Below are 25756 nucleotides of genomic sequence, written 5' to 3' on the forward strand. Positions count from 1 at the left end.
TTTTTAGAACAAAGTTTCTCAGTTTCAAGACTTGGTTCCCACCTTACCTCCACGCTGTGCCTCTTAACAGTTCCTAAACTGGAACTATACCTTACAATTGATGTCAACAGAAGTTAGCCAACCATTTTCCCCTGAGAAACTGTTATTAGAATCTTACGGACATTAAAGGGCCATGATTTTTATTTTACAAAGACATCTTCGTAAGCATTACAACTATGCCTCAGAGAACACCATTTACTGAACACGACTGAAGTCTAGTTGATGGCTACATTCAGAGCCTAACTTTGTCTTTTTCAACAAGTCATTTCAGAAATTATGGTTCTCATTTTAATCTCGAATTTTCACTAAATACCACTAAGGGGAAGTAGAAGAGAGAGGAAACAATAACGTATCCTCTTGCCCTAAACCCTGGTAGTTGATTTCGAATGCAGCGAAAGATTCATGGCTGCCGTTGGAGGCAAGCTTGGGCGGTGAGAAGCTGCAGCAGCAGAGCCGGAGCCGGCAGCACTGCCGGGGCTCACCCTCCCTGTCCAGTGTTGCCAAACACAGTGGAGGGAAACGCCAGGCACCCGCGGCTCCTCTGAAGGCTCAGGTTTCGGCCTCAGACCGCAGCAAGCAGCAGCAGCTGGCCCATACTTGGACGCAGAGGACCTGACTGATGAGACCTTCCTCCCCCCACAGAGATCTCCGTGGGAAGTGGCTGTGCTCACCTGAGAACGCAGACACGTGGTGCGCGGGAAGAGAAAGCCGCTCCCCACCTCCCAGGCTTAAGAGAAGAATGTTCCAAATCGCCACTTCCAGGACAAGGGCCCAAGTGCTCTATGGACTCTGGTCAGAGAGGGAGGAAGTGAAGGCCCTTCCTATGCCCAAGGCTCATGTGAAAGGTCAAGAGCCAGCTGGAGAGTAGGCAGGGAGCTGTCAGCCCACAAGGGTGACCCTTGGCGATGGAAATGGGGGTGGTTCACAGGCACTTCCTTTTGTCAGTTAGGTATTGCCTTAGAGCTTCCCAAACCAGGTTCTGTATGTGGTAGAAATACATGTATTTACTTATTTTCTCACTATGCAATAGATTCAAATTTTAAAAAATTAATAAGCTCCCTTTTATCGATCATGAAATGAAGAAAAAAATCTCACAACCATTAGAACTATGACCCAGGATAACAGACACCCACCCATTTTGGGGACAGTCCTGTCTGAAAGTCCAGATTTGAGATTTACAAATTTGCTATTTTGTATTTAATTTTATCATCAAAAACTAGTTCCAATCCAGGCTGTGCTACAAAATATCTGGCAACCTCGGGCACATCATTTAAGCTCTCTGCTAATGAGGCCACAGGACCTCAGCGTTTCTTATGTTTTTCCAATTCCAAAATTCTGTGTTGGAAGATACTTTCTCAAGCCAATGACTAAAAGAAGCTTATGTTACACTGTTTCACTTTGTTGACAAAGAAGAAACAGATGATACCTAAAAATCATTCTCTGTGCCTGTATTACCACTACACTGCTAAGGAATCTGGAAGTGACAGCGCAGGCAGGTTTTACACAAATGCCTTCTCCTGCCATTCCTTCCCCATCACTGCCACTTTAAAAAATAATAGGCCAGAAAAGATGGGCAACAGCTTCTGCCTAAATTATCAACTTTTTACTTTTGTAATCATTTAAACATATTACAATTTTAAATTATACATTTTTATTTCAAGATTTCACAGATTAAAAGACTGCACTTCATCAGAGTCAATTTATAGGCAGTTTTCAACACATATTTCTCACAAAAAAGAAATTAGAAAGAGACAGACAGTAATTAAGATTTGTGTATCTGAATGACCATGAAAGTAGGCCTCAACCTGCAATCCAAGCACAGAGACATTCCCACCAATCCACAGCAGCATCTTGATGATGAGTTGAATAAAGACCTAACAGCTCATGTCAGAATGCAGCGGAAGGCCTGAAGCTACAGGTAGCAAAATGTTCTTGTAAAGGCAAGATTTAGGTGCTGCCCGCTGCAGCATGTCACAGACACACCGCACGCGTGCAAATGGCTCATGACTCTCCCTCGAAGTAACGATGAACACTGCACACTCTCACTCTCGGAGGAAGTGCTTCCCCTTTATGAGTGAATGAATTCAGGCAACTCTTTACAAAAATAACAAGATTCAAAAGAAATGCTTACTCCAAGGCACCAAGGGTGTAAAGCTTTTCAGAAAATACACAGAAATGAAGAGACTAAAAAAAAAGGGAATTAATTCTCAATGAAGGAATCTGTTATTACTGTAACTAGTGTACATAATTGCTTCAGATACATTACAATCAAAATACATATCGAACCGACTGTGCTCTGGGAGGGAATGGCTGACCAAGGAGCATTCCCGCGGGCACTCAGGCGCTGGCTGGTACATGCTCACGGGGTTCTTCCTGGAGCCGGAAAAGCTGAGCATCATTTGTGTTTGTAAAATCCTTCTCCAGTCTTTTTGCCAAACTTCTTCTCTGCTACCAGCTTATTCATGGATGGGACGGGCTGAAACAGGGGGTTGTTTGGATCCATTTCGTGCCACCCTATTGAGAAGGGAAAAGGGCTTAGGACAAAGTGCAAGTCTGGAGGCACAGCCTGGGGAGGAGGGCCCCTACGCTGGCATGGTACCCACTCAGGCCTCCACGGGAGGGGAACGAGGAAGGCTGCGCTGGTCCAGCCACATCTGCCACCTGCCAGTGCTGCTCAAAACCTGGCTCTCTTACGGCCCTCCTGTTTATCCATTCTCTTCCTGCAAGTCACTAAGGCCAAAGGCCCAAGAACACTGACAGAGCCCATTAATTTGCTGGTTGGACTCCTCGGTGGCACAGTTAGCTTTCAGAATACATGTTAAAAATCTGAATTCCTATTACTGGTATTTTGCATCCTCATAAAACTCAAAATTTCATACTTCAACTAGACCCCTCCTCATCCTCCCAAATACATACGTATTTTCTGTGAAACTTGGGAGTAGTAAGCTACATTCAACTTCAGTAGTCCAGTTTTAATAATTATTTTTACCCTGCCTTCAAAGCCACTACATTAAAATGAATACATAAATGGCTGTGAATCTTCACTGTAATGGAGGTCATAAAAATCAACTAGAGATAAAATGATACAAGTGTAATAATGTTAATTTCCTGGCTTTGATATTGTTTTACATAACCATTGTGGGAAACTAGCTTTATTTGCAGCTTCTTGTGAAACCATAATTATTTCAAAATGAAAAGCTAAAAAAAAAAGTTACCCGTTAAGGGACACCGGGCAGCCACACTCTGCCTTCTCCTGCCATCTGTTAGAATGAATTCTTAACCTGGTGAGGCAGGACTTTGGATGGTCTTTGCTAAGACTCCTTATAATTTCTGTTTTAAACAGGCACCACAATTCATATTTTAGAGAGACTCAACTCAATTAAAGACAGACAATAAAGAATTCCAATTCCTACCATCCATGATGAACTTCGTAGTATCCAGCCCAACATAATCAAGAAGCTCAAATGGGCCCATGGGGTAGCCAGCTCCCAGCTTCATGGCAATGTCAATGTCTTCCTTGGATGCATCACCTAAGGAAAAAAGGCAGGACTGAGCCATCCTTCCCATAATCTCCCTATCATGGGGTCAGTCCCAGAATTCCTAAAATTTTATATACTTGCACATTCAAAAAATGTCTAGAGTCAGTATTTATGGCTCGCGTAAGATTTTTTTCTGAGAGATACATGCCACATAGGTCACAAGATATTCAAAGCTACTGTACCATGTGAGGTGAATTCTAGAGCACTGCTGCCTTGTTTGTGGAGTGATAAGGCCTCAGGGCCAGGAAACATTAGTTACTTTCTAATGGACTGGGAATTCCAACTCTGGAATCATTTACTAAAATATCATTTAAAGATAGAGCATATTTTTGATTTACGAATGGGCTTTTTTAAAAAAGAAAAGAACTAAGCTCTCTGTTTTTGTATATGTTGTACACGTATTTTCCTTTTCCAGCTTTCTTGTTTTTACAAGGAATGAGTATTCCTCTGGAATCACATTCACACAAGTCCTTTAGTCAAGATAATTGTTTAAAGAAAAGCCCAAACCTGATTTAGAATTGTCATGCATGTTTTAAAGTGTATAGAGTAGACTAACACAAGGTTCAATATGCTTTTCCCTTGGAATTTTACCCTTAATGTGTTGTTCTTGAGCCACAACAGGCCTTTCCAGAGAACAACCTCTTCCCTTTCTCTGAAATCAGAAACTATTTAGAATTTTGTTCCAAAGCATAAAGAAGCAATCAATCATACCAAAGCTAAACAAAAGGAGAAAAAATGTTAAAACGCTCAGAGAAGATTTCATACCTAAAAATTTCAGATGTTTAGGCACAAGGAGCAAGAACTACTTACATATCTATAAAGACTATATTTTTAAAAAGTATGTGAAGTACTAAGTAATGCCAAAGGATTTCAAGGCAGTTTAAGGTGATTAAAATGCCACTTGATTATTTTTATGGGTGAAATTATTGTTACTACATTAATCCAGATTAGTGGCTCCTGAGAAATCATGGTTTGAGTATGAGGCCACAAGAAAGCAAAAATAATCATATTAATTAGCCTTGTCAGGCAGGCTCATTCATTCCTCAATTCATCATTCAACTTTTATTCATGTCTATTAAGTAGCAGGCAACAGAGACATAGAGTGAGACTATCAAGCTACTTATGATGTCATGGAAGGACTCAGATACATAAGCCAAAAATCTCAACATAACAAGTGCTGATGATTCACGAAGATTTACACACCTCTGTGTGAGCAAAGATAGAGGAGATCTGCTCAGGCTGCCACCAAAACCGCCCCGAGGCCTGGGTCCTAAAGGGTGAGGGGACTCTCAAGAGAACAGTGGGCAGGGCAGGGCATCCTGGGCAGAGAGAGCGGCATGTGCAGAGGCAGGAATGAGAAGTAGTGTGTTGCTTAATGATGGGGACATGTCCTGAGAAATATGTCGTGTGCAAACATCAGAGTACACTTACACAGACCTAGATGGTATAGCCTACCACACCTATGGCCACCGTCTACACTCCTCCCATCGCTGACCGAGAGGTCGTTGTGAAGCCCGTGACTGCATCTGGGATGCGGCCCCACAGCTCTAGTGTGGATTCTGCTCCGAGGACGGCATTAGACCCTGAGGCTTCTGTGCTGTGAGAGCCCTGGAATGCTGGAAGTGACAGCCTGGCAGGCTCCTTTCGGGGATCAGCATCTGCTGCTCCCTGCTCCCTGTGCCCGGGGGCGGCCCTCAAGACATCTTTGGGGCTCAACCTCTTGCTTCCTTCAGGCCTCTGCTCAGGTGTCACCTTATCAGAGAGCCAACCCCTCCTCCCTGAATATAAAATAGCAATTGCCAGGACTCCAGTCCAGGAATAGTCCTGCTACCCCTTGACTATCTTCCCCACAATTACTAGCCACACCCTAGCATGTTATCTACAGGTTCATTCAGTATGGTCCTAACTTACCTAAAGCCATTTAATCATATCTGTATTCAAGGACAGGACAATGAGCCCTAAAGGCAAGACTATAATTCCAGATTTAGAGACACACTTGAGGACTTTTTTATTTAAAAAAAAATAATATGAAGATACAGCACATAGCAGAAAAAAATCTAAACAATTCCACACACACCAGAGATTGGTGTGCCAAGTGAGAGGTAAATGTGGAATCATGTTTTAGACCAATAATCTCTAATCTTCTTTAGAGTCAAGTACTTCTCTGAGAATTTGACATCCTCTCTATAAAAAATGCACACGCACACCAAATTTTGCAGTAGCTTTAGGAGGTTCACGGTCCCACCCCCCACACACACACAGTTAAAAGCCCCTAACTCTGGACAAGACATCAAAGAAAATCTTCTCAGCGAACTCCCAGATCTGCATGGCTGGGGCCCTGGGACCTGCCCCGGCATGTTTCTTTTGCCAGCTCACTGGCACCACCTGCCAGCCACTCTCAGCATTAACAGCAGAGGCTCCCAGCAACAAGGAACAGAGATGTGCAGCCAGCATTCCTTTACTCACCAACAGCCACCTAAATGCCAATACTATGCAAACACTTGGGGGTAGGAAGATGAGGAGGACCAGATACTGCCCCAGCACACAGCACAGTAAAGGAAGAGACACGTGCCGTGCAAGTGACCCAAGGGAGAGCCAAAGCACAGAGTTACAGTCAGAGATAAGGTCCAGGATGGAACACTGAGGACACTCAGGTGGGGCCTCGTGAGACAAGTGGAAGTGAGGTATGTGGTGAGGACAGCAGGGGCAGAAGGTGAGGATAAAGAAGGGTCTCTGAGCAGAACTTGCATCTGCTAGGTTCCCACAGAACCACTAGGCATGTCTTGAGGCAGGGGTGACAGTGTGAGCAGGATGTCATACAGTGACTGGGGGACAGGCTCACGACACTTCCAGGGATGCGACCAGCACAGCCCTCCTGAGAAGAGCTAACCATGTGGCCCCCACCACCCTGCCAGAGCTGACCAACCACAGTGGGGGCTTGACAGGGGCAGAAGTCTAGTGGAGCACCAGCCTGTCCAGCCTGTGTCCCTCTGAGGAGGAGAGAAAAAGAAAGAGTGAGGACAGAGCCAAAGAACGCTGAGAAAAAAGCCCAACACAGAAGCCACGAGGCGCAGTCAGACAGCAGAGGTAAGAAAGGTCAATGGGCCTCCACCAGATCCCGTGGGGAGTCAGCAAGAGGAGCTGGCTAAGATGATTCTCTGCTCTAATATTCCACATATCCTTTGATGAGCCTCCACCACTCAAAGCAGCATTTGCCAACTATTGTGCTCAGAGCACCCAAGCCCCAGGTCTATCAATGGTGTGATACAGAAAAGTTCTCCCCAAAGGAGTTCAGCAACAAAGCCACAGCATGTCTGCAGAGGCTCTGCTCTGCTGCTGGGTCCTGGGCAGATACAGGGTGCAGCATCTCCTCCATTTCCTTGGCAACATGACTTTCCCAGCAAGCCCAGAGGAGGGGACCTTTGCTGCCTGAAGGAGCCCACTAAGGGTAGCCTAACTGGAATAGGGTGAGCTGGGATTAAAAGGTGGAACAACCACAAGAGGGAGGAATCAAAAGCAGTGAGCACACGTGACAGACAAGAGGGAGCATCCAGATGATTCAAAGTGGGAATGCTGCAGCTCAGCCAGCAGCTCAGAGCGGCCAGTGGAGACGGGGTGGCGGCCGTGCGTCTACACACTCCCCTGTGCTGGCTGAAAAAGGAGGGAGCAGCGAGGCAGCAGAAAAGACCTGGTAAGATGCATGGGGTGTGACATAAGTCCAGACAGCAGTGTACATTGCTGACAACCAGCAGCCACCCAGACATGACACCCAGCTCCTTCGGAAGCAGACGCTCTGGCTCACAGGCCCCAAGAAGGCTGTGGAGAAAGAGGCAAAGGACCAGCAATGACAGGCTGTCTAGAGCAGCACCAAGAGCAAACTAAGAGCACATCCCCCATGGGGTCAGATCCCCCCCTTATGGTCTCAACTGACAGGCGGCCAGTGACGGGAAGGGTCAAAGGGCAGCCACCCATTCAGAAACAGACCACTGCTGGTGGGGAAGCAGAAGACCAGAAAATGGCTCTCACACTACCATCAGATGCTTGGTACACTTGAGAATGTATCAAAGGGCCAGTGTGTTTCAGTGAGAAAAGCACCGTTAAGGGGTGGCTCACCTACATGCTACATTCTAAACATTGCATTTTACTTAAAAGAAAACACACATGACTGCCTTTCAAGGTAGGGCAAAATGCTTCACGCTTTCTTTGAGGTGTAATTAGGCATATTTGTTGATATATAAACACAGAAGTGTTGGTTTGATCTTGGAGCAAAAATGCGGCAATCACTTCCATAAACCACAGAGAAAAGTTTTAATATTTAAAGCAGGTTTTGAGGGAGCAAATGTGCTTTCATCTCTCTGGAAGAGCTGGTGTAAATGTTCTGTTTCAAAAATGACATTCTCAGGAGCAAGCATTTGTGAATGAAGTAATTGAAAACAATTACACTTGCTTTTCACCCAGTCCTATTACGGCTCATTTGCCTTTGAAGCAGACATGATAGTTACCTTTCCAGAAACAGGGGAGAGAAAGTAGGCAGGAGGATGTACATCCCTGGACCATGTCCCGAGTCCTATATTTCCACATCATGGAAGATCATTCTTTGCCAATCAAGTATTGAGGGAAAATTTTAGACCATTCTTTAGGTTAAAAAAATGCATTATAACATCACTCAGTAAAGATGAACATAGGGCTGCTAGAAACTGTCCTCATCACATATCTGGCTTATCACTTATTTCTCCTCACCCCTCATACTGTGGCAGTTTTAGAATCTTACGGAACTTTAAAGATCCCCTAGCCTAGTGATTTTTACATTATCATCATTTTTTAAGGCAGTAAACCTTTTAACCAGAAGCAGATATCCAGGATATAAATCTGGGTTGGCTGTGCAATTGCTCTGGCTGGGACTGCAGTGGGGTGGGTGAGGGGGGGGGGCGGGTGTCCCAGAGCACTTCTCAGAGGCCTCACAGGGAATCCAGGGGCTCTGGGAACCCAGTGATGAAGGTGCCAGGGCCCAGGGTGTAGCTGAGCTCACCCACTAGAAAACCTCTGCTCTGCATGGCCAGCCCTTCCTGCAGACACTGCATGAGAACTGCAGACAACGACACTCGAAGCTCAGACCTCTACCCAGACTGGGTCAGGACACATACCTCGCTCATGCAGCCTGACTGCTTCCATAAGGTATGGCACCAGGAGACGGTTCACAACAAACCCGGGAGTGTCCTGTTTTAGGAGGAGAAAAAGAAAAGACAAGTAAATTTTCATTAAACTTGATCTTTTCTGAAGTCACCAGATTGCCCCTTCTTACCATGGACTATGTTTTTTAATCAAGCTATACATTTTCAAAATTTGTTTTTAAGTACTAGCACAGCCTTATTTCTATCTCATGACAATTTATGCAACAATCATAGTACTTAAAAAACAGAGGGGTCACTAGGAAGAGCACAGCTTTGGGGGCAGGCTGATCTGGGCTCTATTTCTAATACTCTCTTCCTGCCATTCTGAAACTGTTTCATCATCTGTGAATTGGGGGTAATAATTTCTCCCTCACAGTTGTTGTGAAGATAAACAGACAACAGGTAAGATGCTGTGCATATGCCCTACTCTGAAATGGTGGCCTCTTTACTCTTCTCTCCCACTTCCCTTTCAGGAATCTAGAAAAAGTAACACTTCATCCTGGACAATCCTCAAAGGAGCACCACTTTCCAGGCTCCCTGGAGCCATTCTTGGGCTAGTCAGTATCTTCTCACATTCCAGCACACAGGTGCCAGGACAAATGAGCTGATCACTGGCCTTCCATGGCACACCACCTAAGACCCTCTGCCCTGGGTGACTCCATGTATGCACACCCTTTCCATTGATTTCCCTCTTCAGTAAAATACTTCATCCCTCCAGGAGGACCAGTGTGGGATTTGGATTTTATCTACGGATCTCTTTTGGTGACTTCTGGAGAAGACCAGGTTTGTAAATTTTTGGTGGTATTTATGTGACGTTGATTGTCAAAAGGCTGTGATCTTCCAGAGGGCAGAAATCTACCCTGGCCTGGGTACACACTAGGCACTCCATTAACATCTGAATTAAAGATGACCAGGTTCCAGCATTACTCACAGATCTAACCCAATGCACGCTGTGCAAACTGGACAGTAAAGCAATAGGATTTGTACCTCCTTTAATCTTGGACAAGCTGAAACCGACTGCTACCTCTATCACCACAGGAATAGAGATGCACAAACAACTTTTATCAGTGTAAATGTGACAATATTAATGAAGCAATGTTAATTTTATAACGCAGGCAACAATATGCTTTTCAACTTCAAAAGGTTTATTGTAGAAACTCAGGATAGGATACCTGAGAACATGAAGAAAGCAGCAGGGAAAAATACTTGTTCTAATTATAATAGTTAATATCTTCTACAGAAGGAGCTCATACAGTTCAATAAGGAAAAAGCGCTAAAACTCCCAAAATATTTAAACTCACTAGTAATTAAAGAAATATACATTAGAATAAAATAGCATTTTTGCTATTGCAATTATCAAGGGTTTTTTCCCCATTATTATAATATTCAATGCCACTGAAGATGCAGAGAGATAGGTATTCTCAGAATATTGGTGGAATATAAAAAGACACAGTCCTTTAACAAAGCAATTTAGTTGTATATAATTGTATCCCTTACATTTTTCAGACTTTTATTTATTTAATAAACATATTTATTTATTGTACTTATTATGTGTCAAGCACTATAGTAAGTCCTTACAAATATTAATTCACTCATTCCTCATAATAACCCCTTGAGATAGGTACTATTATTATCCCTATGTGAGGCATGAGGACGCTGAGGCACAGAGGGGTTAAGTAACTTACCCCAGGTTATACAGCGAGTAAGTGCCAGAGCCAGGTTTTGAATCCAGTCAGGCAGGTTCCAGAGGCCAGACCCTTAGCCTTTATACCATGCTCTTCCCATAAAGTCTCACTATGAAGACATATTCTAGGCACGTTAACGTCATTCTACTACGTCTGGTATTGGTAAACTATGATATTATAGGCCAAATCCAGCCCACAGCCTGTTTTTGTAGATAAAGTGTTACTGGAGCACAGCCGTACTCACACCCACATGTATTGTCTATGGCTGCTTTCACGTTACAAGAGCAAAAGTGAGTGGTTGCAACAGAGCCATATGGCCTGAAATACTACCTGGCCCTGTACAGAAAAGTTTGCTTTCCCATGTTTTATGCGGTTATCACATATTGTGTGGATGCCTCATCATGAGCTTGAATAACTGACCCAGAAAGATCCCCAGATAGCCCTAAGATAGCACACAGAGAAAGAGTTCTGGGATGACCTAACAAGAATAGTTTCATAGGACCGAAGAGTTGGCACTGGCAGCTGCAATGGCCACTCTGAATGAATCATCACACTCAATGAATTATGCTGCTGAAGACAATCACTGGCTTTTTCCTGCACTCCTGTTGCCATATCCAACTTCTGATCTGCCTTGCACTGATGTTCTTTCTAACACGATTACTACTTCTTTCTCCTAACAAACCATAAATGGGTAAGTGCAACCATAACATCCAGATATTAATCTGATTAATCTGATTTTTTAAAACTCAGATGATGTGAAACCATAGAACTAAATAAACAAAAAATGGGTGTTAAAAAACAAGACTCTCTAATAACACTGCACTCCTGGCCTCGGGGGAACAGGACCTACAAGTGTGCTCTCTTTGGCTACTAGGGTCCACCTCAATGGATGGCTTATTCAGATGATTCATGAACAAGGGGGTTAATTCAATACTGTGAGTTCAAACTTAAGAACGCTTTAGAAAGCAAAAGTATGCCATGAGAAGAATAATAATGATAGAACAGTCAAAAAAGTAGATGACTTATTTATAAAACATTGTAGTGGTGTGGCATTTTGTGACACAATTACCCTTTTAGAAAAACTGCAAAACCATGCAGAAGTACAGTCCCTGAGTTTGGGGGGAATTAAAGAGAAACTAAAGCAAATAGAGAAACTGGAGGTAATCAAAATGAAGTAGGTTATCATTTCAGCAACTGGGATCATTTTACACATAACTGGGTAGCTTAAGAAAGGGAAAAAAAGCTAGAGGTGAAGCATGCTTTCCATTCAACCATGCTTCTTATCGAAAAAAAAAAATGCCACAAAGCAAAAACACAATGAACATTCTACTTAGAAACAGCTTCACTAATGCTACTTTGTGCAGGATGATCTCTTCCTGTCTCATCATTTCCCTACCCATCTGTAGTGTTCTTTCTAAAAGTAGAGCCCCAGTTTTCTTTTAGGGATATATGTGTATACCAGGATGCACCTGACACACAGGGTTCTGACTCCAGTGGCCCAACAGAAGTGAAAAGCTGATGGGGCAACAAAAACTGCTTATAAAAACATAGCCATTCATCAACAGATAAAAGCCAGGACCCACAGAGAAGTCCCAAGTCTTCTATTCAGCTGAATCCCTGGGCTCCATTCAGAACTCAGACTATCTATGGTTTAGGCATGGCTTAGGAGTCCAGCTTCTCTACCTGTTCTTTACAGCATGTGAACAGGCCTGCAATAAACATCACCCCACCTCTTACATTAGTCTATTAGAAGAATTCTACCAAGAAAAAGTCAGGCTCTAAGGAAAATCACCTCCTATCCAAGCTGCCCATACTCTACCTTGCAAGAAACAGGATGCTTTCCCAGGGTTTTGCTAAAGTCTAACAGAGATTCAAATGTCTTCTGGCTGGTCATTGGTGTTTTAATGACCTGAAAATGCAAAGCAGAGAATTATGACTGGAGACCTAGCAAATAACTTTAATAGAATGGTTTAAGGAAACATCGATCAAACAGGTACATACTGGTGGTGAAAATAATTTTAGTTTCAGCACAGAAGTAGAGAGCCCAAGCCAGAAACAAAATATTATCCAGAATGTCCATTTTAAGACAATGGAGTACTGCAGAATATACAAAATCAAGACTTAAAATGCATGTGTGTGTGCGTGCAGGGGAGTTTTACAGGTTTTGTTGTTGAGACAGACTGGGTTCAAATTCCAATTGAACCAGTTATTGGCTGTGTGACCCTGGACATGTTTCTTGACATTGAAATGGCACTAGAATCACTCTATCCACCTCACAGAGTTGAGGTGAAAATGAAATTAGACTGGGGGTAAAACACTAAGTGCAGCTCTGAGGAAGACTGAAGTGCTTAGCAAATGCTGGCTTTTGTTATTGTTTTACTTGCTGTTATTAATTACTTGAGGTTGGTAACTGGAAGTCTAGGAGAGTATGATGATTGCCATCAAAGTTCTCTGCACGGAATCCCATGTTCTACCATAAATGAAGAGAAGGAGCGCCAGGAAGATGGAGTGATGTGCACAAGCCACAGGTATCTCAAACTCCTATGTGAGTACTCCTGTTACTCCACCCTCTCCCACACAGATGCCCCAGAAGCCAATGGCCCCCTCTGCTTCAGAACAGACTCATCCTGCAGAGGCTATGATTTACAGCCAACAGGGCCCACGGCCAGGGCTTGCTACCTGTTCCTTCCCTGAGGTGCATGCAAGGGTACCACTGCTACCCCACTGGCATCTATAGGGATGGCACCAAGCATAATGCCTGGCACAGTCAGCCCTCAGCAAACATTTAGACAGTTCACCTGTCAGGAATTGGAGTTTGGTAAATGCAGAGACCCAGGTGAATTTAAACTTTATATATACATAAAATTTAAGTGCCAGTAAAGACCTTCAACCAGAGTCAAAGCGAACAGGCTTGGCTTCTACATCAGACCCTTTATGTGAGCTTAGGCAAGTGCCTCACTGTTCTTGTACGAAATGGGGATCATGCTAATGGGCACATCCTGCTCCATAAGAGGGCCATCTGGCTTAATGAGCTAGTGTGTGTGCAGGAATGAAAGGTGCTATATAAACGAAGGCTAGTACTATCTCTCATGTTTTAATGTGATCACAGCCTGGGGTGTGCTGGTATGTTATGACATTAAGGGAAGTGAATGAGTGAAAACAGAAAAAAGCACCATGAGGATGGGAGATGAGGAGCGGGACGAGATGGACCAGAAACCACCCTGCAGATATCACAAATCAAACAGCAATCCTAACGCTGTTCAAAGGAGGTCTAAAGAGGTCTCCATTAGAACCACATAGATGGACCTAGGACAAAAGCTACTAATTATGGAGTTTTAAACATAAGTTGTTGGTTTAAAGGATTCAATAGTAAAGGTCTGCTGTTGTTTGTTTAAACAGGAAGGATGCATGTTTATTCACTCATTTAGCAAACAGCAATGTGCTACAGACGTTCTGCTTATAATTCCAACAGAGTCTGAAATATATATACATGTAGGTGTGTATATACACACATTTATGTATGTATGTATGTTTGTACTTAAATGAGTCCAGTCCCAAGTAAAGGAGAGGAGTCACTCAGCTTATTATTTAATTCATTTTGGCGTTCATGACCAGAAACACAAAAGCAAGAGCTAAAGTTAAAGAATAAAAATTGAATAGAGAAGAGCGCTCTCACAAAATAGTTTCTAGAAAATGGTAACATTCACTAAGCATTAGAAGTTAACAAATAACATACTACATTTCCAAAGACAAAGGCAGACTATATCAGATAAATGCAGTTGAAAACATTAGAGTTTAAAGTAAATCTACAGAATGTCTTTATCTCCAAAATACATGTGTACATGACATAGTAACTAAAGAAATTAATCAATCCCTAAGTACTGAAATGTTGAAAATTCCATTCCACTTCTTTGCTCTTTTCTGCATAAAAATAAATGCTGTGTCTTCTGTTCTCTACGCCCCTCCCCTTCATTCCTGAACTTCTTCAAAAACAGCCTTAGGGAATGGGAGAAAATTAGAAGCTGAGAAGCTGTTTGTAGGACAGATAATTTCCTATTGCAAGATGGGTCAAAGTTGTCACCTGAGAGAAAACTTAAGAAAATGTAGTCATTGTTATGCCTTACTAAAAATGCTTATGCTGGGGTAGGGGTGGCTCTGGGGAAATAAAGGAGGGAAAGGGGGTTGGAGGAGAAGGCAGCAATGTGGAAAACGACCCTGATACACACTCCCAGACAGAGGCCACAGCCAGTCTCTGGAGGTTTGCCTGGCTCCACATCTCCCATATGAGCTGCGTCCCCCACACTTTGCATGGCAATAACTCCTCAGCCTCAGAACAAATGCTACTTTAATGGCGGTTGCTCCTCAAACCCTGCAATTAGCCCCCTGTAAAAGGCAAGTGGCCACATTTCAGGTGCAAACCCTCTATTGTGACGCCATCTCCCTCACACCCAAGTCTCCGAGCAAGTGAGCAAGCAAGCAAGCAGAAGCAGCTCCGACAGGAACACTGGGGGCAGCTCTCCCTGGCCATTCCCTCTACCTTCTGGGTTTGTGGTCAGGAAGTTCAAGGCTATCAAAAGATCCTTTTAATAGCTCTGATCACTACACACAAGAGATGTGCCTCATCTGGGGACAATACTAAGGCACTGTTACTTGGAGAGAGAAGTCACCCCAGGAATGGTGGACAAGGTAGTATAGTGGGCCTAAGAATTTCCTTTCACAGCATGGAGCAAACTGACCTCAATGAGAGAACATGAACATGTGCAGGTCTCCCTCTGTGGTGTCATTAAGCCTGTGGCCTTTAGTGCTGCCCTCCCAGTCTGATGCCTCTCTCAGCATGACCCATCAACTCTGGCACAAATAAGTAAATTACATGCCACAAAGTCAACAGCCCTCCTGGACATCACTGGTCAAAACCAGGGCTACGAAGAAACAAAGTACACAGGCCTTCCTAGATATTAGGTATTTTTTCTTCCTTTGCCTCTGAAAAGGACAGACTGTGGCAAGTGAAACAATCAAAGGGGCAACCTTCCACCCGCCCGTTAAAATCAATCCCTGGTTGTAGGGCAGGTGCACCTCAGAAAAGCAGCACCGAGAGCACTGGCAGAGCAAGCAGACATATACACACACAGACACCCACCGACCTCCACAAGTTTCATCACGGGCACGGGGTTGAAGAAATGGAGGCCAGCAAACCGGTCTTGTCTGGTGGTGGCATTGGCCATGCTTGTGATCTGCAAAGAGGAAGTGTTGCTGGCAAAGATTGTATGTCTGTAGAGAGAAAAATGGTGGCATATCAGAGTGGTCTCATCTTTGGAAACGGTCAGCACTGCTCTCAGGTGCAATGCACAAGGTGACTGCTCACCACCAGATCTGCTTTCCTGACCCACCTGCTGAGGAAGTCAGGAAAAAGAAACATCTTCATTCAAGAGGCTGAAATCAAGTGACCTCAGTTTTACTTAAATTTGAATTTTTTTTTTTTCCTTTTTGTCTTTTTTCGTGTCCAGCAACGGGATTGCAACCCTCGGTGTTGCGCCTGCACCTCGCTCAGCCAGTGAGCGGGAACCGGTCTGTATGTGGGATCCGAACCCTCGGCGGGAGCGCCGCTGCGCTCCCAAGCAGCACACTGTAGCAGTGTGCCACCGGGCCGGCCCTAAATTTGAAATTTTAAAGTAAGTAAGTTTTCTGTTCCAAAGGCATATTTAATCTTCACCAATCTTTCCTTAATTTTCAGGAAAGTCAGGTGCCAAAGGCATGACAGACAAACCTTTAAACAAGGACAGGCAAGACTTCTAGGCTTTCCTATAGCGCCACCTTGTGATGCCCGATGCTACCGTCAACGATAGGGCCTGCTCACAGGGAGTGGGCCCTTCCTGACCAGATTCAGAGGTTCCTGCTTACCTAAAAGGCAATACTACAATCTGCCTAAAATCAGGGGTGGGTGGGAAGAGACAAAGAGAGCAAGGGAGAAGAAACCAGTAATTTGGAGAGGAGGGAAGAGTATGGAGAAAGGTGAGGCCAGAATAGGTCGGTGGCTGGAGCTTCCCTTTCAAGGCACTAGCACAGACTGCCTTTCTCAAACAACTTCCAAGTTAGGCAATTTAAGGCCTTTTGTTTTTTAAATGACATATTTTGAAGGTTTTAAAATTTTAGTTTTCAAAGTTTCTTGCTTTATTGGTCAATGGAGAAAAATAACATAAACTATCCCCCATTACAGAAGGTAATGAAAAAAGTTCCTGTGCCAATAACAGTGCGTGTGGCTGACAGAAGAGCTGTTTAGCCACGCACCCTGAAGCACGACGGCAGTAGAAACGGCCTGGACCCACAGCTGTGCTAGCCGTGGCTCACACTTCCCTTAAGAAAAGAAAGGGTTATTTCAAAGATTAGCATCACACTTATAATGTGGTACACCAGAAACTCAGGCATGTTTGCTAAACCTTGAAGTAACATCAGAGCCCAACCCCAGGCATCTCCAGTCCAGGGCACTCCTGGAACATTTTAACAGGAGGAGGAAAATGTGTTCCCAGTGGACCTCTGCCTCTACCTGTCCCAGTCAGGTCAGGCTGGTTCTGCTCCTATCAGGTCTCATACTGCTTTCTTTCAAACAAACACAAGGTGTTTACATACTAAACACACAGGATCATCTTATCTTCCACAAAGAAATACACTTTCACATTTTCCTGGAAACGCCTGATCTTGTGGACCATCTTTTGTTTTTCTCTTTCTAACACTCAGGTACCAAAAAACTGCTTTTCTCTTAAATGCACTAGAATAAAATCGACAGCACAAGTCTGATGATAATTAGCGATGTCCCCAGACCCCCAGGGCCTAGTATCCAGAAGACAAGAGGGGGTGGAGGGGACAGCAAAGGATTAGGATCACAGGATCCCTGCTTTGTCAAAACAGAAAGCCAGGACTCAGCTCCTATGTGCCTTGGTCAAGCTTTTCATTTGTGCTTCTTATAAAAGGGTACTTCAGAAGGTTCATGGAAAAACAATTAAAAGATAATATGAATCTTTCCATGAACTTTCTGAAGACCCCTCCTACTAGCTGCTAGAGTAGTTGTATTCTTTTCCAGAATGCAATTGTTTCATCGGGGCTTCCAACGGGAACTTTATGACTTGAACATATTGTCTTCTCCCATTATAGGGTCTAACTGTAAAACTTAGCAGTAAAGGATATCTCAATTAAGCTGCTTTAAAAAAAAACTTAGCAAGCATTCAATAATGGTGCTGATCTAAAATGAAAACAAAGAGTACAGAGAAGGATGACTGAAGGCCAGAAGCAAAGCCACATCTTAGGGCATGCCTGCCATAGTCACACACTTTCCTTTCACATGTCACATCTGTTTTACATAAACTCAGGTGAACAGCCTAGTATAGTGCCTGGCACTGAGGAAATGAGAGTGAATTAAGTTAGTTTCCAAAAAAACTCTGTGGAATAGGTACCACCTCTATTTTACGGATAGGGAAACCAGTTTTAGACTAGTCTTAGATTGGTCCTAGACTAGTTAGAGTAGTTAGACTTGTTAGACAGTTAGAACTGGGATGGTCTTGGAAATTACTTACCCCAAGTCCCTCAACTCACATTACAAATGATAAAACTGAGCACCTTTCCAAGGTGACAGAGTGAAGTGGTGGATGGCTGGCACTAGACTAAGCCTCCTGACTCCCCCACAACAGTCCTTCTGTTACCCACACTGACACTGGAGGGCAGTCAGGCTTTTCGCTGTCACTAGGAAAAGCCAACCTTTCAATAAAGACCAAACTGCTTGACAAAACTCCCTTTCCTGGGTTGAGTGTTTTATTATCTTAGAGGGCTCCCCACTGACTTGGAAGCCAACACTGTACCAAAAGTGTCTTCTGTTTAGTCAGATGTTTCTGCAGCCCCTAAATGCCAGTGTGAAACACACGAGCACACTGATCAGCAAAGTGATTCAGAGATGGCAGAAAGGTCTCCTCTCTGTCAGGGGCAGGGACTCTCAGGCCAGCATGTCACAAAGCTCTGGGGCTGACACTCCAATAGGTGGTATGTGAGAGTCTCTCTTTAGCCACAGTTCACTGGTGGCTCCCTGAGAATTACTTCTGTCATATAATCTTATTCTGCTTTTCAGTTCCTACCAGGAAGGGTGAAGTGTCGCCAAGCAAGCCACAAAGGGAGCATGAATCGATCAGTTAGGTGTCAAGAGTCAAACACAGTCGAAGTCTCTGGACTGTGAGGTGAGCTTGAGCATCATGTGTGCACAAGCTTGTTAACACTGCACACAGTCCCAATCCCTGCGCACCCCTATGTCTGGCTCTCCTCTGTCACCTTTGCCAGGAAGCCTGGTAAGAATTCAGTGATCCTTTAATGTTCCCAAAAGTGTTTCAACTGAACCCAGGTAGAGCTCAAAACAGGAGAGTCCTGGGCAACTTTGTACAGACAATCATGTCAGTGTGTTTGCTCCACCCAAAAAAGGGGAAACATGAAACTGCTCTGAGGTTTCTCAACAGACATTTAAAAACATGCCCAAACCTACTCTACTCTCAGGCATGGGAGGACCCAAGACCCAAATGCTGCAAGAAACATACCAGCCTGTCCCTAGATGGACCCCTCAATTTTACCATCAGTAATTTCACCCTCATTTGGAGACAAGGATCAGATCAGGGCTGCCCAAGCCTCAGGAAGAAAATTGGGAGTGGGAGAATGGAGAACGAAGGAAACAGTACTGGCTCTCCTGGAACGGCTGTGGGGTAGTAGAAAGAGAGGAGGACTTGGTGTCAGAAAATTCCTTCCTGGGGAAGGCAATAAGCAAGAAGGAAAGCACTAGGCCCTGGGAGGGAGCCCTCAGAACCTGACAAGAATGTCCAGGGGCTACGTACTCAGGAGCAAACTTGTCCAGCCTTTTGAAGAGCTCGTTCTTCACCTCCAGATTCTCTACGATGGCCTCCACTACCAGGTCTGCGCTGTGGACTACGGCCACGGCATCTGTGCTCATCGACATGCTGCTCAGGGTCTTCTCCACAAACTCATCACCAGCCTAACGCAGAGGGAGGAAGGAAGAGAGCATTTGCTGGGCTCACGAGAACATGGTGTGTCATTTGCTGCTAAGGCAGAAGGCAAGAAGAGGGCGAGGAGAGGCCAACATACTCACACCCAACTTGAATGCACCCTGTAATTCTGAGAAATAAACTCCCTACATTTCTGCTTAGGGATGATGACATCTCCATGTACTTCCAGACACGGGGGCAAGAGTCTGCCTGCAGACAATCCCAACTGCTGAACGACTATCACTGTCTTCTGTCAGTCATGATCTTTCAAATTCTTAGCCAGTTCTGCTCTAGTTACTACACTGTTAAAAGCAACTGTACTGGCCCACTATTTCTGTTCTCAGTGTCCATGAAGCCTGTAATCTGTCCTTCCAGAAAAGGGTAAAAGACTAGCTCAGCACCATCCATTAGTCTCAGAGGTGGTGCTGACTGTTCCCTCTAAAAGGAGGCAGAGAATAGCTGAGTAAGGGCATCAAAATGTCATAATCAAAAATGGTATCCACAACCATCATACAAACAGCTAGATCTGAGCTGTTCAACAGAAATATAATGTGCAATGATGGGGGATTTTTAATTTCCTATCAGCCACACTAAAAAAGTGAAAAGACAGGTGAAATTAATTTTATTTAACCCCCTACATCTGAGATACTACCATTTCAACACCAAAAAAAAAAAAAGATTTTTAAGTCTTTAAAATCTGGTGTTTATTTTACATTAGAGCACACCTCTATTTGTAGAGGCCACATTTCAAGTACTCAATAGCCACTTGAGGCTAGTAGCTACTGTACAGATTAGCACAGAGGTAGATAAATACATATGTCAACCAGGCTAGTCGAAACTGACATTTCCCTCATCCAGTGGTGTCTCCAGCAGAAAGAAACATCAGGAGACTCCTCAGGAGCTGCTAGTCAGGAGCTGAGCAACTTGAGCACCATCATTTTGCCCTCAGAGCATGACCCAGAGCCTCAGCCCAAAGGGACAATCAGCCAGAAGTTTACACTGTGAATAAGGGGAAAAATCAGGTTATCTGGTTCAGACTCATTCTGTCCTTGACTTTAACCCTCAGCCCAGGGCTATTATAATCCCATCTGCCTTGACTCTCATCATAATAACCCCTATGATTAAGATGAGGGAGAGATGCAGGAGATCTTAATCGGCCTGTGATTTTATTCTTTGGATTTCATCAAGAAGAGGGTAAAATTATCTCCATTCTCAACCCTCTGGTTTTTAAAGGAGATCAGACGTTAGGAAAAATGCAAAACAAAACCACAATGATACACTATTTTACAGTTCAGATGGCTACAATTACAAAAAAAAAGGAAAACAAGAATTAGCCAGGATATAAAGAAATCGGAACCTTTATGCATTGCTGGTGGGAATGTAAACTGGTGCAGTCACTATGGAAAACAGTTTGGTGGTTCCTCAAAAAGCTATAATAAACATAAGGTCATCGTACAACCCAGCAATTCCACTTCTAGGTATACACCTGAAAAAATCGAAAATAGGGACTCGAACCAATAGTATACTAATGTTCACTGCATCATTATTCATAACAGCCAAAAGGTGAAAACTGAATTCCATCAACAAATGAATGGATAAACAAAATGTGGTATATTCATACAATGGAATATTATTCAGCCATAAAAAGGAGTAAGTTGTGATACATGCTACAACATGGATGAACCTTGAAAATCTTATGCCAAGTGGAAAAAGCCAGAACAAAAGTAACAAATATTTTATAATTCCACCTTTATGATGTATTACAATAGGCAAATTCCAAGAGACAGAAAGTGGATTGGAGGTTACCAGGGGCTGGAGGAAAAAAGGAATGGAGAATAACTGCTTAATGGATACAGAGTTTCTGTTTGGAAACAAGAAAGTTTTAGAAATGGGATAGTCTGATAACTGCACAACAGTGTAAATGTAATTAATGCCACCAAGTTGTATACTTAAAAATGGTTAAAATGGCAAATTTTATGTGGTATGTGTATATTTTATCACAATAAAAAATGTAAAAAGGCAACTAGACACACCATTGCGGATACCTCAGGTAAAAAACAACAAAAAATACCCTATTTCTGTTCTTCTCTGCAGGCACATGGAGAGAAATTCAATCCAAACCCCAAGAAATCAATCTTAAGCAACTTTAACAAGGTGACAAAGATAAATAAAAATTCACTTGGGTGATTTGTGCAGTATTTCTAATTAAATGCAAACTCCTAAGGAAAAGCGCACTGGAACAGCAGCATGGTCCAAAGAGAAAGAGTCAGTAAGCCAGAGTTCCCAAGTTCTCTTATCTCTTCTGCTCCTGGAAAATGAGAATGAGTCACCCTATATTTTCCTCTCTAGTTATCCAAATAGACATATTATCTAAGCAATCAACAGTTTCTATGTAACTACAATGTTTATTATATCATTCTCTTTTTAACTTCCAAGTACAAAAATTATCTATTTCTCCCTCTTCCATCCTTTTAGCATAACAGGTATTCTTCAATCCCAAATTCTCAGTGTATTTCTAAAAGGAGTTCACCACTTGCAGAAACTTTCTCTTCAACCTCAAACCCTACCCAATAATACGGTCACTTACTTTTTCTGTTTTCTAATCACTCTCCCTGAATATTTAGTGGTTATGTTATTATATTGGTCTAAAGCGATAGAGAAATAAGTTTTACACGAAAGAAAGAAAGAAAGAAAAAGAAAGAAAGAGAGAGAGAGAGAAAGAAAGAGAGAGAAAGAGAAAGAGAGAGAGAGAGAGAGAGAGAGAGAGAAAGAGAAAGAAAGAACCCAGAAATTTGAAGTTGCCAGAGGACTGGTCTTAAGGACATTGATAAAAAGAAATTAATTACCTTAGGGTTTTCCACAAACTTCTTTTTTGCCACTTTCCTAAGGCTTTCCTCGATTCCCTTTTTGGATTTTGCCAGGATATCCTCTGTCTGGTCTACCAGCACTACTGTATGGCCAGTTGATGCAGCAACCTAGAGTAAGAAAAAAACAATTCCTTTTTAAAAGAAAGAAAACATAAAAGTTAAAAAAAAAAGTAGAGTTTTATATTCCACATGAATTCTACCACAATTCCATTAAGAATATGAATAATCATAACAATAAGCCAACATTAACTAAATATACACTTCTTTCCAGGCACTGTTCTAAACCCTCTAAGTGGAATACAACAAATTCTCAAAACAACTTTATAAGGAGCATCCCCACGGTCACACAACAGGTAGACCACAGATCTGGGATCTCAGTCAAGGTTCTGAAGGCCACACTATAAACCCCTTCCCTGTACTGACTCTAGCACTGTGCTGTCCAATGTGGGAGCCACTAGCCAAATGTGGACACTTAAATTAATTGAAATTAAGTAAAATTAAAGTATCAGTTCCTCAGTCTCAATAGCCATATTTCAAGTGCTCAATAGTGCATTCACTCAGCACCAACTCCCCAGCCACCCTGCCTGTTTCCTTAGAGCTGGACCACCCCACACAGCTCAATTCCTTGGCCCTTCTCTTTTGCAGTCCTTAAATCAGCAACAGGTAAGACTTTAAACTCTAATAGTGGTGGCAGAAAGACTCCTGCCTCCAAGGGCTATTTAGTGACAAGACTCTCATGAAAGTGAAGCCTTTGGCAATCATCCAATTTAGGATGGGCAATTCCCTCCCTTCACCATGCCATCCCAGCTGACAGAAGAATCCTGAAGTACAGGGTATGTTCAGTGAAGCCGCTCCAACTTCACATACAGCCAGCTTTAGCCACAGTCAGTGACAAGCAATCCCTGTTTCATCAGTTTGCCAAAAGCTTCAGCAAGGACCACGGAGTAGGTAGTGTAGCTAAAAATAGGCCATCGGATCACCTTACAGGCAAATGTAAGTAAATTAATTCAAGCCAGAAGAGGACACATTTGACCGAACACAAACATAAATGATGCAAGAGATGCTCCTCAGAATCTGAGAAGCCCCCTGTAGAAGCACTGTTTTGGAACCTCTGTGGCACCAACAGTGTGTGGGAGAAGGGCAGGTGAGCTGGAATGAACCTGTCCAGAAAAGAAGGAGATGACAGTAAAAATAGTCCTGAACCACTGTCATGATGTGAGATTTTTGAAGCATGGCAACTAAAACTCAAAGCATGGAGCTGGCTGGTTAGCTCAATTGACACCAAGGTCACGGGTTAGAATCCCCATACCAGCCAGCCTCCAAAAACAAAACAAAACAAAAAACTCAAAGCAGAAAATCAAGGAGGAACAGATACAAAAGAATAAAACCTAAAGGTTAAGAGGTTCAAATCCCAAAGCAAGATTTCCAAGGCACAATTTTCAAAATGATAAGACAGGTTTTAAATGCAAATTAATTACAAGCACACCTATGGCTTCTCCCACACAGCAAGTACATGTCCCAGCCTGTGGGGCCCGTAGGCAGCATCAGCACTGCCTGGGAACCAAGGACCAGAAACGCTGCCAGGACCAGAAAGTCTGACACCAGAGCAGAGCAATGGGCAATGAGGGACATGCGGGATGAGTTATCTTGATAAAAGAACAGAAGCCAGCAGCGAATCTGCCTGTCAGCAGAAACACTCAACAGGCTGCAGGCAGCACAGTCAAAGTACAATGATGTCCCCAAAGCAAAACACCCATCAATCTAGACCAAGCTTTCTCCCTAAGTGACAACAGACCAAGGTCCATCTAGCCAACAACCCAAATAATCTGACACAAATTTGAGCCTCCAATTCAATAAATTCAAAGTAAAAAAGAGCAAGTTTAGAAACTGTGCAGAAAGGATTTCTAGCAAGGCCAAAATTGCTATCCTTAGGCCTGGTGGCAAGGTTGGCCCTTGGCTGGTGTCTGGGAACTTAGATTTCAGGAGAGTTCCCACCAGTCCCTGATAAGTATGACTCTGTGCCTAAACTGTATGCAAAAAATGTAGTTTATGCTGAACACCTGCTTTCCTTCTGAGAGTATGCAATTTTGGTACATGCCAAGCGGAGGGTACCTACATGACCAGCCCCAATAAAAAACGTGGGCACTGAGTCCCTAAAGAGGTCCTCTGGTAGACATTTCACAGGTGTTGTCACTTCCATTACTGGGGCAATTAAGCATATCCTGCATGACTCCTGGGAGAGGACTTTTGGAAGCTCTCACCTAACCTCCTGACTTTACCCCATATGCCTTTTCCCAGTGCTGATTTTGCTTTGTATCCTTTTGCTGTAATAAATTATAGTTGTGAGTATAACTACATGCTGGATTCTGTGAGTCTTTCTTATGAACCATCAAAAAATAAATTTCAAATTTCAGTTGGAGCTGGTAAGGAAATTGAACTGCTCTGAGATGGGCACCCCTGGGGAGCAACAGCTGACAGGAGTGATGGTCGCTGATGGAAGTACATCATCTGCGAGGCTGGGGCAAGCAGAGGTGCCAGGTTGGGGACATTCCATTTCTGTTTTGGCTCCTCTGCCTGACAGTCTCTGTGGAATGACACAAGTGATTTTCATTTTGTTCCTCTTAACCTCTGCCCTAGGTCATCCTTTGAACAGGCCAAATAGGATTCTTCAGATTCCTACCTACCTAGGTCCCAATCTACTTTCCCCTAACTTCACCTCTAGCAGGCATCACTCAGGCTTTTTTAGTTCCTCAAGGAGTTGGGGGGAAGATTCAAGTATATTTGACACAAGATGGTGCCAAAGCTGAAAAGAATAGAGATGAAGAAAGACAATGGGACTTTTTACTTAGGGACTTTATAATCTCACTGAGAAAACACACAAGAAAACAAATAAACCCAACAATAAAAAGTTCCAAACACAGAATGTTAAATACAATAAAACGCACCATGGTGAAGAATCCTGGCAGCCAGCAGATGTCAGAAGGCTGGATGATAAAAGGTCACCTAGAACGGGCCTCTCTTCCAAAGAATAAAGTATGAGCCTTAAAGACATGGAGTGCAGCGAGCCAGGAGGTGATACTGTGACCTTATTTCTAGAAAGCCACTCTCAAAGTTATTATAATCATGTTTGATCGTGATCTTCACTGGGTATTTTTGGTTATGTTGCAGATATGCCATAATACTAGCCTCATAATTACTTCTTTTAAAGCTGTAAGCAGAACCAAACCTAGAGAGGAAGCACCCTCAAACATTCAAGTGAAAAAAAAAGAGACGCATATTTATAAAAACACTAAAAGTCAAGAACAACAAAAAAAATGGCCAAAAGACACTGGGCCAATTCAGTTGCTGCCTTTTTTCATCCTGGCATCTGAATGAGCACACCAGAGACAACACATATATGCAGACACTGGCTAACCCCCCCCCCCCCCC

The 25756-nt window shown here is 43.3% G+C and overlaps 1 protein-coding gene across 3 annotated transcripts in view; it reads right to left on the reverse strand.

The window, feature by feature from the left end:
* Positions 1–1667: 1667 nt before the first annotated feature.
* Positions 1668–25756, reverse strand: part of HADH (hydroxyacyl-CoA dehydrogenase) — a 41017-nt gene continuing 16928 nt past the window's right edge. For 2 of the 3 annotated variants that reach the window (XM_008576837.1, XM_008576852.1), the window contains exons 2-8: positions 22307–22435; positions 19293–19450; positions 15576–15702; positions 12254–12343; positions 8723–8795; positions 3453–3569; positions 1668–2553 (exon numbers count right to left, since the gene is read on the reverse strand). In XM_008576837.1, the coding sequence (XP_008575059.1) occupies positions 2435–2553; positions 3453–3569; positions 8723–8795; positions 12254–12343; positions 15576–15702; positions 19293–19450; positions 22307–22435 (813 nt within the window). In that variant the 3' untranslated portion in view covers positions 1668–2434. The remainder of the gene's footprint in view (positions 2554–3452; positions 3570–8722; positions 8796–12253; positions 12344–15575; positions 15703–19292; positions 19451–22306; positions 22436–25756) is intronic. The other variant, XM_008576846.1, reaches the window with a different exon arrangement.

Source organism: Galeopterus variegatus, unplaced genomic scaffold (assembly GCF_000696425.1).
Source record: "Galeopterus variegatus unplaced genomic scaffold, G_variegatus-3.0.2 Scaffold63, whole genome shotgun sequence".
Lineage (NCBI taxonomy): Eukaryota > Metazoa > Chordata > Mammalia > Dermoptera > Cynocephalidae > Galeopterus > Galeopterus variegatus.